Below are 15890 nucleotides of genomic sequence, written 5' to 3' on the forward strand. Positions count from 1 at the left end.
TCATTCTTTCTTTTAGAAAAAAAAAATCACTAAAAACTAACTGCAAAGATGTTAAACCGATTTTTCAGAAAAAAAGATATTCTGCCATAGGTGACTTACACTATTAATTTTAAAAACATTCTCTGCTCTATAATTACCTTTATTCTAAACATAACTCAAACTATAGGCACAAACCTACAACTAATTTAAAACAGTGCAAAGGCCCCTTAGCTATTACACTGTGTGTAACATGCATATTAATGCAACTGACCTATTTCCAGCGTTTAAGCTGCCATGCAATAATCAAATCCTTTCAAGTTGTGTACTTGTGTCAAACAGGGGGTTGTGAAACATGCTTTATGGCTTCTCCTGATACACTGACTTTTACAGAAAGCCACTGATCTGTTCAAAACAACATGATATACTGTGTGCTTGTAGGTGCATGTGGTTATATGTGCACATGGTTACGTGTGTGTGTGACATGATGTACAGCCAGCAACATTCTATCCCACCAGCCCTCATTAACTTTGACGTACAGCCAAATGTCAAAATGTATGGTCGACTGCATGACTTACTATTACAGATATGGAATGTGTGAATGGAGTGTACGGTGTGTTTAATGTAGGGGGCACTGCTGAAAGGGCAAGAAGTAAATAGTATGATCGTGATGGCAACAATTAGTGATGATGATGAAAATCCCCTCCTTACTTGAAGATGTGGGTAGAATTCCTGGAGGGAGAGGAGGAGGAAGAAAGGAGGAGAACAAGGAGGAGATGAAGAAAGCTGTTTGAGGAGATGGAGAACAGGAAGGAGAACAATTGTAGACAAGACTTTGATGTTCTGACAGCCAGCCACTGCTGGAGGGAGACTAGTTTGAGCGCGGCATGATGATGTTAATCAACAATGATGAGAGTGATTATGGAGAAGTTCACACAGATCTTTATTATTGAAGATCTGTGGAGCCACATGGTGTCCTTTTGTACAAACTAGGCCTGCCTGGGGGAACAACATCCAACCTGCCTTAATGTCTTTGAGCAATGCTGTTCTACAGCTGACCTTGTGCTTGGACATTAATGAAGGGGAGTGAGAGGAAAATTGTCTTTCCGAGATCAGCAAGTATCATATTATCACCAAAACAATTTGGATGAATAGACGGGAAGGAAGAAATGATGGAGAATATTAAGAATAATTATAATAATACTGATCTCTCTCTCTCTCTCTTTCACACAGTCTGACTCTGCCCTCTAATGGCACAGTCCACACTACTACCGGTTTTCAGTCCTGCTTAACTGACTGTAGAGCTATGAAATTAAAACTCACAAGCATTACGTCTGGTCTGATAACCTCACTACCAGTCTGGATGTCAGCAGAGTAACTGAAACACTAACAAAAGGCTCATAGAATTCAGGGGGAAATAACTTAAATTATGTAGTCGATGTGACAGAAATGCAGTTATTTTGAATTGCCATTTTATTGTCACACATACTAAAAGCACTGATGTTATGTTACTAAGTTATTGTAAGAATTAAGAACACCAACTGAATAGATCCTTCACTTAAAAATGATATACCAGTAATAAAACATTTAGCCTTCATCTAAGCAAAGATGCATCTTGTTTTTGGCACTTTTGCATTCATGTGTATGTAATAATGGACTTACTCCATGTATAGTGCAGTCAATGTATTGTTTAATCTTCAGTTTGATCAGTTTCAGTACTTTCCGTCGGTTGTGGGGGACTTCATTATAATTTAAGTTTAATCAGTTTATTTTCATTTCACTACATAGTATTTAGGGTTCAAACCGTGTGCGGTAGAACCCTTCAATGTTTGTCTGTTTTACTTATTATTATTATTATTATTATTTGTCTGGAGCGCCGGCTCAAATTCCCATAAGCAGGAATGAGCTAAAAACATGGGAAACTTGGAGGAATAACTGGAAATGGTGTGCATGTGCTTCTATGGAAATATAAACCCAATCGGCCACATGGTGGCGAAGTAATTAAAGCTTCAAATTGCACGGCCATGCAAGGCCACGCCCCCCACACTGTAAGTCTGATTGATTTGAAATTTCTCACACAGATGCAGCCTAATGTGCTCTACAAAAAAGCCTCAACAATCATTAAGGTCCGGCAAGAATTTTTTCCACCATTTTGAATTATTTGAAAAACATGATTTTGAGATCTCCTCCTACACCGTAGTCTGATTGCCACCAGATTTTCAGTGAATCATCAATGGATTAATCTTATTAAAAGTTGTATAAAGCATGTCCATATCTTAATTACTTTTCAAGTTATCAGCAAATTGGGCTATAAATGACAATGCCAGCCACCCCCTGCACACCGTCATCAGCACCCAGAGGAGCCGGTTCAGTGGAAGGCTGCTCCTTCCCAAGTGCCGGACCAACAGACTCAAGGACTCCTTTGTCCCTCATGCTATCAGACTCTACAACTCCTCACTAGGGGGGAGGAGGAAATAGGGCAGAGCGGACAATACATACATACATACATACATACATGCACACCTGGACTTAAATTCACACCTGGTCACTTTATAATAATTTTTGAACACTGGACTCAACACTGACACTTTAATAATAATTTATGGTCTTTTCTTTGTTTATTTGACAAATGTTCTTATTGTTGTTATTATTTTTATTGGTATTTTGTTGATTTTGTTGTCTTTATACTGTCTTTCTATCTATTTTTTATTTCTTTGTTCTTGCTAAAAACTGCTGCTGGAACTTTCAATTTCCTGCGGGAGTCATCCCAAAGGATCAATAAAGAGAAGTCTAAGTCTAAATGACTAAATGTTTGTCCAATCAACACAAAACTTCCAGGAAATGTCTACATAATGACCTCATACATACACTGCAAGTCTCATTCAAATTGAGCACTAGGGGCGATGTAAATGCACAATAACTGGAAGTGGAATGACGCAAATCAAGGTTTAAGCTTGGAATCGCAGCTTGCGGCTTTATTATCAATTGTTTTAGTGTTCGTCATCTGCTTTTCTCAAATTGCCGTGAGCTGGACTGAGCTACGTATCACACTGAATTGAAAATAAATGTTTTTTGCCAAATCAGTTGTAGGCATTTTAAACAAAGTGCACTGTTTGTCCAATCATTACAAAGCTTGCAGGATATGTTTTATAATGACGTTGGACAACATGTGTGAAATTACTTTGAAGTCGCTATTGAGAAAAAAAGTTTTGAGCCCGCGAAGCGCCGCTTGCAGCTATATTACAATTAATTGCATTGTTCAATCAGTTTAAATTTTAGATTAAACAAAGCATTACTATAACTAATTATATTTTACAGCAGATCTATAGGTCAAACATTTTCATGTCACATCTTTTTTTTTTTTTTTTTTAACTTTGCAGGACCGTCTGGTGGACTTTTTTCCTTAAATATGCGTTGTGTCTTCCTTGCAGCCACAGAATGGAAAAGTCCCACAGCAGGGCTGAAGACTGGGTCTCCACAGAATCTTGTCCCATGTCATCTGGCTCTGAACGCTGGGCGCATCCGCGTTGGGGTGTGAATGAGTATCATCAGATGCCTGCTTGTTTGTGAGGGTATTTCGATGTCTCTCCACAGCTTTGGCGGTCTGCTCGAGGATTTCAGCGTATCGCGGCTCAGTATCAGGTGTCAGTGGGCGGGACTCTGAGGGATCGTGGAAAAGGTCGTAAAGCAGCGGGGGGCTGTGGTGCGTCACATGTTCTCCATGACATAAACAGATCTTAGTGTCATAGCATCCACTGGCACCCGGGGGAGAAAAGTTGGGAGTGAAAAAGTGCACCTTGAACACGGAGTCACCTGGATGGAAACACCCACCAGGAGAAGATGTGAGCATGCACATGTTTATGGTTTATACTGTGACAGGTTAAAGCTCGCTTTTAAAATATTTTGGTGCCTTTGCTTGTGAAATAATTTGCCAACAATCAGATTCTGGATTCGATAAGAATTGAAACTCATATGCAGAAAGGAATTGGAAGAGCTAAAATCTAAACAATATCCATAACATTATCAGATTTCTTGATTGCATTCACGTTTAAACAAGCACGTCCAAGATTTTGCCATTCACAAAACATAAGTCCTTTATAATGGTCAATAACATTTGTCTGCTGGTGATTGACTGCATCTTTATGTCTACATGTGTGAACTTACTTCCAGGTGGGTGCCAGCGTGCCGCATTCAGGTAGATTCCACAGTAATGGAACATAAATTCATGCTCTGATCGCTCTACCTTCCCTTCCAACAGTGGCATGAGGTTATAGCCATCTGATTGTCTGGGAGAGAGGTATAATTAAGAGAAACAGAGAGGGAAGAGGGGAAAGGTGAGATACAATTGTGCTATAAAATCAAGGGAGAGACCATTACCCAAACATTACAGGCAGAAACCCTTTTATTCAATAATTAACTATTTCACGTTGTAATGATCATATTATAACTAGTGTATTCAGAAAAGTAAATTATATTGGCAACAGAATAAAACAAGCTTGTTATGTCAGGATCTATGGTAAGTAAATAAGTTAGGATAAAAAAATTAAATAGTACACCTAGCCAGTGCCAGCTAAACTACTCATACTCATAGTCTGACAAGAATCTGAGTATACCAACGTCAGGCTTTATGTCACCTACACTGCTTGCAAAATTAACTAAATCAGTTTTCACACAGCATACCATACAAAAGCCATAGTTGTTTATAGATAACAAGGTACTTTTGCTGGCTTCACACAGTAATCATCCAACTATAAAACCCCTTAATTATTATGCACTGGTTTAGAGTAATTGTATGGTCTTTTCTCACCTCTTTTTGTAACTAAACAATGGTTTGTTGCACTATTGTATTCAACAAATACAGAAGCTTTTCGACTTTTCAGAGAAGAAAACTCAAATAAGAAAAACATAAAAGACTCGGTGAATGACAGTACACACAACACACGGACAGCACCCGTAATCTTTACCTGTCTGGTTGTGTGTCCTTGGCCAAATATTTCAGTGTTGGATACAGGTCCATGAGGCTGGTGGGTTCGTCCACTACTCTTCCAGCTGCCAGTCTGCCAGGCCAGCGGAAAATACCAGGCACCCTGATCCCCCCCTCCCAGCCTCCCATAGCTTTCCCACCTATAGGTGAGTGAATGGGAGAAATTACACAATGCAAATATCAATTTGTTTGTAAGAAATGCAGTAAGAAAGATATGCCTGTGGTATATATGTTCATGTAACCAAGATATAGACTATAGAAGATATATACTATTCAAAATTATTACAATGACCTTATGTAGTTGTGCTTGAACCTTCAGTACCATGAGATAAGTGGAGTACATCCCAATGATTTTTTTTCAACTTCCTATGTTGTTAATATTTTATCAACTGTTAATGTATCTTTTGAGAAATCAAATACCAGATTAATACATGGATGATTGCATCAACGATAGCAGTTAAAGTGACTGTCATTAAAAACAACTGTGTAAGAGGATGTCTACCTTTATAAATGCCGTTCCAGCCTCCTTTCTGGCCGATGATGGAATCAGCATCCTCTAGGTGTCCACCGTGGTCTGATGTAAAGTACATCAGAGTATTGTTGGCTAGGCCAAGGGAGTCCACTGTCTCTGTGATTTTACCTAGAAAGCATATTAACATAGTATTAGATATGGTTGGATAGAGAGTTCCATAGACAGATAGAGGCAGTCGGATTGCTCTGATTTTCCTGATGGTTAAAAGGACAAGTCTGTATTATTTTTCCTAGTTTTGTAATTTCTAGTGGTTAGCATAACTTTGACATGCGCACAGATGAGTAATATAGGTAGAACCCAGTGATGATGGGATGTTTGCACCTTGGTGAAATGTTGCACTGGGTAGTTGATGGCCAATCGGACCAGTTTCCCAGCGTCAAGCTAAAGGGCCAGTATAAAATGTTTAACAATGCATGCCAATATATTTACCGATCATCCAGTCAACTTCTTCTAGGTTATCACCGTAGCGACCATGGTGACTTTTGCCAGCAAAGCCGGGGGTTATAAAAAGTGGTGTGTGGACATGGGCCAATGAGAAGAATAGGAGGAATGGATTATCAACATTCCTGAAGAGAAGAGGAGATTTTTTGTGTCAAGAATGACGAAGGATAAAGCGACAATGTATTTTTCTTATTGTCAATAAATACCACAAACAGTGTTGCCTGTGTAGCCAATCCCTGATATACTGCAGCTTATTCCCAAGTGCTATACATCTCCACTAATGTCCAAAACAAACAACCACATCAACTAACAGTGATTCTCTAAGTGCCATGACTGTGGCCCTCTGGCAGGGGGTCCATGAAAACATTTCTGATTCATTCAATCAAATCATGATATAAAAATGTGTCTTAAAAGGATTTATAGTTCAAAAAAATATTAATCTATATTATTAAAATCTATAATAGTTAGATTACACAAATTACTTTTTAATCTTACAAATGTATTATTTCCAGAATTAGCAAATTTGTCAAATACATGTCCAATACATTTCTCAGACTAAAAAAATAGGCTAAATCAAATTATTCCAAGGGACATTCATGCCACACAGGGACTTATTTCCTCATAAACATGGGCACTGCAGTTTAATCAGAGTCAATCCTACATACCGTGTCGTGGTGCGGTACATACTCAGGGGATCATGGCGTTGATGCCATTTTCTCTTTCAAAAGAAATGTTAAAAGAAAAAAACAACACATACCTCTTTATAAAGTTGTGTGCTTCTCCCAGCAGCCTCTGGGGCAGTGTCTCCACTGTCATTGGCTGTTCGATTACTTCTTGGTTCCTCATGATGATGCAGTTCCAAGTCGGCAGGAGTTTAAAGGGCATGTACCACACAGCGGTTGCTAGGATACTGAAAAAAGAAACTGCTACAAATAGCCACAGGCTGACTTCAAAGAGGCCACACACACGGACACACACCTGAAAACACATAACACACACAGTGCGTTTAGAAACAAAGCGCGCACAAAAAAAAAAAAAAAACACTTCCACTGGACCCTTCAATGATGTTACTTAACGTACGTTATGTAATTTTCTGCTACTATGGGGTCTCTCAATCAAAACAATGGATGTAAACACAGACTTTTGCAACTTCACAACCCCATTAAAAGTACATAATATGTCTTTAAAACCCTAAATAAACAATAAAAATATAAACAAAGAATACAAAAGGTATATAAAAATATGCATTAAGAGAGTAAAATATCCTTTTGTATATGAGGGATAGGGGAACAATATCTCCACCTTATAATATAATTAATCTCCACAAACTAAAACCTTAGAAATTACCACTATTGAATTAACATCAATGTTACATTAATTAACATTAACATTAATTAACATTAATGTCTAAATTGCTAAAATATCATGATTTAATTAAATATCAAACTGCAGTATTCATGTTCAAAGCAAGAAATAGCCTATTGCCTGGGAATATTCAAAAGATGTTCACTGAAAGGGAGGGAGGGTACGATTTAAGGGGAAGAGGAAATTTTAAGATTAATAGATGTAGAACATCAAGGAAAAGATTATGTTTATCAATGCGCGGAGTTAAATTGTGGAACAAACTAAATGAGAACCTAAAGCAATGCCCAAACATATTCCTTTTCAAAAAAATGTACAAAGAAATTAGTTTTAGAAAGTATAAAGAAGCACTGTAGAAAGTTTTGTTTGTGTTTTTTGTTTTGTTTATTTATTTATATATATATATGAGGGTATGTGTGTGTGTGTGTATATGTATGTATGTGTGTGTATGTATATGTATATATTGTATATGTATATATATATATGTATATGTGTGTGTGTGTATGTGTATATGTATGTGGCTATGTATGTATGTATATATGTATGTATGTGTAATTGTGTGTATATGTACATGTGTGTGTGTATGTATTTGTGTAGGTATGTGTATATATATATATATATAGCAACATAATTATAAATATTGTAAAGCAATGCAAGAATTAAAGGGGTAGGAGTACATAAGTTTTACTTCTTCCTACTCCTTTTCGCACATGTAATAGAGTTAAAGAAGGATACTTTGTTTGTTATGTTTCTCTCCAATTTTTTTGTTTTATTATTTCTTTTTATTATTATTTTATTTGTATACACTTTCTCTTGCATGTTCGAAATAAAGATATCAATCAATCAATCAAACATCGCTCTGATAATGTCTCAACCAATATTTAACATTATCATCTTCCCAATTGTTGAATGTATTGCAGGGCTGTTGGACTGAATTGCACTGGACATGTAATATTGTGCTACCATGACACTTCATATTACTGTCTGAGAATGCAATTCAAAGATTTTGCCACTAGATGACATCACAAACCATTACCGAGTTAACTATTTTGTGAGTAAAACCCAGTGTACATTGTGTCCTTTGTTCACTAGTTCAACAGTTTTATAGGCTTCTGTCTTCCTGCTGGGACCTCAAACCTGAGTTCTCTATTTGGACTGGATCATTCTTCCTCTTTAAGCTTTTTTTTTTATTTGCTCTACCTGTGGCACAGCTGGTTCCCATTCATCCTACAAGTACCTGCCATTGCCAAGTCTTCACTGACTTTCGATAATACTTGCTTTGCCCTAAAGCAGGTTCCTGGCAGACATGACTGTGAATTTCACAATAGCTGCTTTTGTTCCAAGCTTTTTTTTCTTCTTTTTAACCCTGTGGCACATGTCTCAGTGATTAAACAGTTAGTTATTTTGCTTCGGGGCCAACGGCACAGCAACTCTTTGTTTTCCAATTTCTTCATCTTCATCTGCTAACCCAAATGTATCTCTCAATAAACTTAGTCTTCATTTTGGTTTCTAGCTGTAGCTTTCTAGTCATCTTTTTCTCCTGTTACTGTATGTGCCTCTACATGTTTTTTTCAGATGTACCTTTTTGTGATAATTTCTATTGAGAAAAAGCTAAACTGACCAACGGACAAAATCACCCTTACCAGAGTAATAAGTCCAATTCCAAGCAATATGGTCAGATTTCGTAGTGTGTGCTGGATGTCTGCCAGGATATCACTCCCCTGTCCGGGCACACAGTCATTGAACAGGGTGAAAGGCAGACCGTAGAAATAGTTGAAGCCATGCTGGTTCGGATGGTGGCAGTGGTCCCCTCTGTGTTCACAGTTCACACCCAAGTGCCACTTACCTGCAAAGACACAGAGAAAAGAGAGAGATAGAGAACTAGAAACTAAAAAACAAAAAGAACATACAGGACTGTGAATACATACATGCCTTTCATTTTGCTAAATTGTTTCATTTCAACATCGTCCATACATGGGCATCTTGCTCTTGCATAAAACAGTGCATTTGCAAAATGCAAAGCCAATGCTTAAGTGTGACAATGTTTATGTACCTACTAGGGATGGGCAATATATTGATGTAGAAAATATATTTGTAGATTTTTAAATGTGATATGGAATTAGACCACATTGCATATCTCGATATAGTTGAAATTTGCGCTGTGATCCTTGCTCCAAGCAAGCTGCTGACCCGGAGCTCTCTGCACTGCTTCCCGCGTCCCAGCCCCTCCTCGGTCATGCACAGAGGGGGGAGGGGCAGAAACAGACACTCAGCCACTCTTCAACAAACATGGAGGAAGCAACAACCTCTGCGGAGCATGGGGAGGAGGAATTGGTTAGTAAAAGAAAAAGCAGTGGCTCAGTAATTTGGAGATGATTCAGATGAACAACAAATTCACATTACACGTAGGGAGTGCCATAAACAAGTTACAGCCAGGGGTGGAAGCACTACAAATCTTTTTCACCACTTAAAACAGTGGCACAAACTAAAATACGAAGAGTGTGTGAAACTGCGCGCTGCAGAAGCCCCAGCCGCAAGCCATCGGCAACCCAAAAAAGCCCCAGCCCCGAAACAAAGCTCACTGCAAACTTCATTTAACCGCAGTGTGCCTTTGAAAAGAAAATTGACAATGTGGTGTATATGTATATCATACATAAATATTTTAATTGACAAGGTTTGCAGTTTTTTCAATATCTTCCATGTCATGTGACCAAGTGACTCCAAACTAATATTACTACAGTAATAAAAGTTTGCATTAGTATACTCACGTTCCGATTCTATTCTCTTACAGACAAGCTAAAACAAAAGCTGTCTGCATGTAGTCTAACCCCAAATTTCCACCTGATGCGCAACGGATGCAGATCCGCTCTGGAAAGGCGGCAGAGTCATTTGGTTTCCATTAAAATCAATGTTTGTATTTCCACTGTCTGCGGAACAGCTCCGGCGATCCCCAGGCCTCCGGAGCAGATATGCAGAGCTTCTATTTTTGCCGGATGCTCCGAAAAAATTTAGCACACGGCAGATAGTGCGGGACAAGAAGTCGAGCACAGAAACAAAATAAAACATCCAGGTCATTTGCAAAATCATATATATATATATATATATATATATATATATATATATATATATATATATAGGGATGAGCGAGTACAGCATTATCTGTATCTGTTTACCACATGAATTATCCGGATCCGGATCCGTACTCGGACTGGGCGGGGCCTAAACCGGAAGTGGTCATATTTAACCCGGAAGTGGGTCGGGTTCTCTTGAAATGTGCGGGGATTTAACTGATATGTTATTTAAGCATGCAATTGATATGAGTTGATCAAAAATTGTTATATTTATTGCTGATTTGAAAACTATTTAAATGACAGCATCGAGCTTCAGATCAATGGTGTTGTCATGGTAACAAACAAACTATATACAGAACGTTTTGCAACAACGAATCCAACACATGCGGTTGCAATTATGAAGTAAAATGTAATGAACAAGAGTTTTCATACTCAATATAACTTTCTTTTTTTAAGTTTTTATTTTTTTATGATCAGTGTGATTTTTTTTGTGGTTCTTTTTTTTTTATTTCCACACCAGGTGTGTGTGTGTGTGTGTGTGTGTGTGAGAGTAAGAGAGAGACACAGAGAAAGAGGGGGCGGGGGGCAGCTGACAGTAAAAAAAAAAATAATCTCCGATTGCAGAGACGCAACGGGAGTCACATTTAACCCAAGCAACACGTCTGAAACCCACGTTCACCAGAAATCTACTGGTTACTACTAAGTAGCCTAAGTACTACAAACCGAAGTTAAAAACAAACCTGAAGCTGAAGAAACCCTAAACGTTAACGGAACAGATCCGCAGACCGAATTGACCGCCTGCCTGACGGAGCGGGCGTTCGCGAGAGAGAGAGAGAGAGAGAGTGAGAGAGAGCGAGAGAGAGAGAAAGAGAGAGAGCGGCCGAGGGAGCGCATTTCTCCGTGTTCTGTGTGTGTGTGTGTGAGCCGAGCGTGTTTGTAGGGGGGGGGGCGCTGTGACTATCACAGAACGCTGCACGGCCAGTTGAGGAGTTGTATTCAATCCGAGCACGGATATTGACTCATATTACTCGGATAATACTTGTACTCGGCAAAAGTGCTTTATGCGTACCGGATACTCGTTTCAGCCGGATACTCGGATCACCCCTAATATATATATATATATATATATATATATATATATATATATATATATATGACACATTAACCATACTGTATACAGTCCAGCCACATACTAGGTTTTGACCTAGTCTTGTCTTATACTTTCTAAAAACACACAAGTAAAAGACCAAGAGAAGTCAAGCACAGACAGACACACACTCTACATGATATTATATATATGTGTTTAAGTACACCTAGCAGGGTGTAAACAAGCAAGTGCCATCCTGTACAGATGACCAAGATTCAAGTACCTACATGATGGCGCACATCTGACTGGCTGAAGTGTCCATAACTCTTTTACCGGGGGGGGGGGGGGAATAAATGATCACATTAGGTTACCTCACCCACTAAGCTGGTGGTGTATCCTTCTTGCTGTAACCTTTTAGCGAAGGTGGTCTCACTGGGTGGCAGCCCCCCTGAACCTCCAAGGAACAGCAGCACCTGCACACGGCCTGTGCTACCCAGTCCTAGTCAACACACACAAGCAAAAATAAAACAATATGGAACACACCTTCAAACATTGCTGTACAAATATGACCAGAAGGCTAATTTTTAACAAATAAGTTTAAGAATATGTTACCTGAGCGGAGTGCGTAGCGCCCTGTCATGAATGCCGCCCGGCTTGGGGTGCAGAGAGGAGCAGCTGCAATGTGCTGAGTCAGCTTCACCCCTTCAGAAGCAAGTCTGTCTATGTTAGGAGTTCTACAGGGACAGAACAGGTGTAAATACATAGGTATGGTTAATAGGTAGAACAGAGACATATGCATATGGAGACTTGTGCAACTGTATCTCAATGCTTGTGTGCTTATTACATTTGTAAATTTTAAACTGGTGGTATGTAGGCTGTGTTGCTATTGAGGCACAGTGCAAGCAGAGCAGTACAGACTTTTTAGCCAATAAGATCTAACTATGCATATACAGTTTTGTCAACAAATTTTTGTAAGCATTTACAGATTTCTATACCCATGCACAGATCAATATACACATTTACATATTTGTCTACATATATTCAAATCTCAAAACACATTTTTTTTTTTTAACCCATATGTAACTCAGCGTAAATTCTTTGAGGAAGATCTAACACTTAATACATAGACAGTTAAAGAAATGGACCAACAGATCCTGTTGCTTTGGACAGAGACCAGTGAAGAATATTAGAAGCACTCTTCCAGTGATAGCTGAGCGTTACATTTACAAATCTCAATTCGTATTTAGAGTTTATTTTGCACATTAACAAAGCTGATTATACACTCACGGATTGATATATACTTGTACAACTCTCCATATACAAAGTTCTGCTTTAATAATGACCCTATAAGACACATAGATAATAAAAAAATAATACACATTAAATTCCAGGCATCAGAATGAGAGAAGAAACAGAGATATTGACATAAATTCAATTTCAATTCAATTTTATTTATAGTATCAATTCATAACAAGAGTTATCTCAAGACACTTTACAGATAGACCACACTCCAGAATTTACAAGGACCCAACAGTTCTAATAGTTTCCTCCAGAGCAAGCAACAGTGCTGTGATGATGGTAAAATACACTGTTGATAATGAAAAGCTTAAATCAGAAAAAAGAGAGAATAGAAGCAGACAATGGGTGAGAAACCAAGAAAGAAACACACAGAAACAGCACTATAACACATTTGTTACAACTGACCTGATGGTGTCGTTACCGTAGCATCCAACATCACCGATGCCCAGGTCGTCCACCATAATCAGAACAAAGTTGGGCTTCCTGTCTACCTTCTTCCCTGTGACATCTGTCCCTGCTGCCAGAAGCAGAGAGAGAAGATGTGCCAACAGGTGGGACCTTGGGGTGAAAGATTAAAAGTGACTAGTAGTTGATTGATTGATCCTCAGAAAATTATTCAGCAGCAACTAGGATAATCCTTTAATCAATCAAAACATAAACTTACTCTAGCCTTAGCTTCTAAATTGTGAGCTAATTTCCTCCATTTTGTATCAGTGTTAAATTAATATATTTTCGGGCTGGGTTTTGGACTGTATTTGGACTAAATTGTGGGGGTCCACTTTGGGTACCCTCTTTTTCTGACCCTCACCTGACTCGTGTGAAATTTGCCCATGTACCCCAGCCCTCTCAATTGCTTTCTAAATTTGACTAAATTAGTTAGGAAATCCAAACCTGATTTTAACAAACACTAAAAGTGCAACGAGATTGGTTTAGAAGTAAGCTAGTCAAACAACAAGGAGAACACATTGACATTTATAACACAATGACAGGGAGAACAACACACAATGTGGCTGTGGTTAAGTCAGTTCCATAGACTGAATAATGGACATAGCATTAGTGACATCACCCATTGATTTGTGGACTACTGTGTGTAATGTTTGGCCATCGCCATCTTGTTTTGTAAAAGCGGATGGGAAGATCTTTTAAAGAGAGGGTGGAGCTAGGGAGGATGACTTGACCATCCCAATGGCGTTACGCTAAGCTAAATGCCAAAGAAAGAAAGTTTTTAATTTTCAACCCTTCTGAAGCGATTCTAAGTTTTATAGGCGAGTAAACGCAAACCTACGCAGGTAGCGACAACATCCATCTGCATGTACAGCAGGACAGAAAATCGGCAGACTTTCCCTCAAGGGATTGTGAACAAGATATTTTAGGGCGACCAAAATGTTACAACTAACTTAGATGTGTTAAAAAAAAAAAAAAATCACACAGTTAGAGGGTCAACATTTGACAACGCCCAAAACAAGTTCACAGCTCACAGTGCCATGGGTACACATGAGGTAGCTGCTTATGAGACACTGGCTTGGCCACATCATCCTCCCTCCCCTGAGCCACCCTCTCCCCCGAAAAGTTGGCAAAGAAACGCCTAAAAGGATGCCCTGCTTTATTGTCTGTTTTAAATAATTGGGACCAAAATTAACCAAATGAACATCATACAGATTTGAAACTTTGAGACTATAAATTAATTATGTAAATGATTACTGAGGTAATAAATCAGGTGAGAAGTAGGGTAATTTTCTCGTAGACGTCCATGCAAGTCAGCTTCTTTTGGCGGTTGTGGAGCCGACCTTTGCTGGAAATAAGATAGAATGCAGGTTTAAGGCACTTCCCCATTGGCTTCACTTTCAGACCCGGAAGTGCCGTCTATAACGTTACAAAATGGACTTTTGACTCGTCCAGTAGGGATTTATCTCCCAGGAATGATTGATTTTCCCTGTCCTGTCTGGGTGGTGCTGCCTGATGTCGTGTGACAGCAGTGAACGCGACAAACACCTTGCACTTATTAACCCTTGTGTTGTCCTCCCGACATGGCATTTTTGTCTCTTTTTCTGACTTTTTTTGTTTTGTTTTCACTAACACCAGCGTACTACCACTACTTTTTGGGATTCATGATAAATAAACTTTATTTATTTATTTATTTATTACCTAATATTTGAGTAAAAAAAAAACATAGAATAGAAATTAGGCTATAAACTATTTTGACTAATAGTTAAGATCAGAGGAACTTATGTTGAGTGGATGAGTTTAGTCAGGATACTGAACTGTATTCATTTCAATTTTCACCCGAAATTTAGTGACAGTGATCAATAGGCTACTTGCAAAGAGCAATGTATGAATCCATCTTTTTTTGTGTGGTAATTTGATTAAAAAGAAGCTCATATTTCTGATGCAGACATTTTTGAAAAGGGGATCAAATTTGACCGGAGGACAAGCGGAAACTAGCAAAGGTGCTTTTACATACATAAACATAACATAACATTTTGCAGTCTGCCAGATGGACGCATCTTTCCGTTACTCGTTTTTAGTTTATTCTGCTGGTTTTACGGTTGTCAAGTCAAAAGGCATTGCAAAGACAAAGCAAAGGTAAACCTGCCATGTGGACTCACCTCATACCTGCACAATGCCCTGATTCATGAACCTAACGTTACCAACGTGTGTAAAAGTTGAGAATGTGACACACTTCCTGAAGCCATGGCGAGAGGACACGCCTCCTTATCTGACTTTACAGTATTGACAGGCTTAAGAGCGCATTGCCACATTTGCCGTAATGTATTGAGTAAATGCGCACAAAGATAGTCATATGTTTTACGGTAGAACAGTGATTCCCACTGTGGGTCAAGAGCCCTCAAATGGTTAAGACATGATGAGAAAGAAAAAAGAAAAGAAAAGAAAAACAACACAAAATAAAAAAGTGTTTTTTCTCCTTTTCCCACTTTTTATCAGAATGAATGCATGCTTCGACCTCTGCAGGTAGGCTACTTAACAATCTTCCAAGAAGAATAGAACTGGAAGACCAAAACTGGGGCCTGTTGCACGAAACCAGGATAAGGGATTAAGCCGGGATATTCAAGTTATCCTGGATGAATTTAGCTTCGACTCGGTTGCACGAAACCAGATTGAATTAAGGCCAGCCAAATT

The 15890-nt window shown here is 38.7% G+C and overlaps 1 protein-coding gene across 1 annotated transcript; it reads right to left on the reverse strand.

Moving 5' to 3' along the window:
• Positions 1-3248: 3248 nt before the first annotated feature.
• Positions 3249-15458, reverse strand: arsh (arylsulfatase H). The gene is made up of 11 exons (XM_032529065.1): positions 15359-15458; positions 13158-13310; positions 12066-12187; positions 11830-11952; positions 8939-9141; positions 6691-6911; positions 5922-6058; positions 5463-5600; positions 4941-5100; positions 4141-4262; positions 3249-3789 (listed from the first exon to the last, which is right to left on the reverse strand). The coding sequence occupies exons 1-11, from the start codon at positions 15361-15363 to the stop codon at positions 3380-3382; spliced, it is 1794 nt and encodes a 597-aa protein (XP_032384956.1). The 5' UTR covers positions 15364-15458; the 3' UTR covers positions 3249-3379.
• Positions 15459-15890: the final 432 nt, after the last annotated feature.

Source organism: Etheostoma spectabile, chromosome 11, assembly GCF_008692095.1.
Source record: "Etheostoma spectabile isolate EspeVRDwgs_2016 chromosome 11, UIUC_Espe_1.0, whole genome shotgun sequence".
NCBI lineage: Eukaryota > Metazoa > Chordata > Actinopteri > Perciformes > Percidae > Etheostoma > Etheostoma spectabile.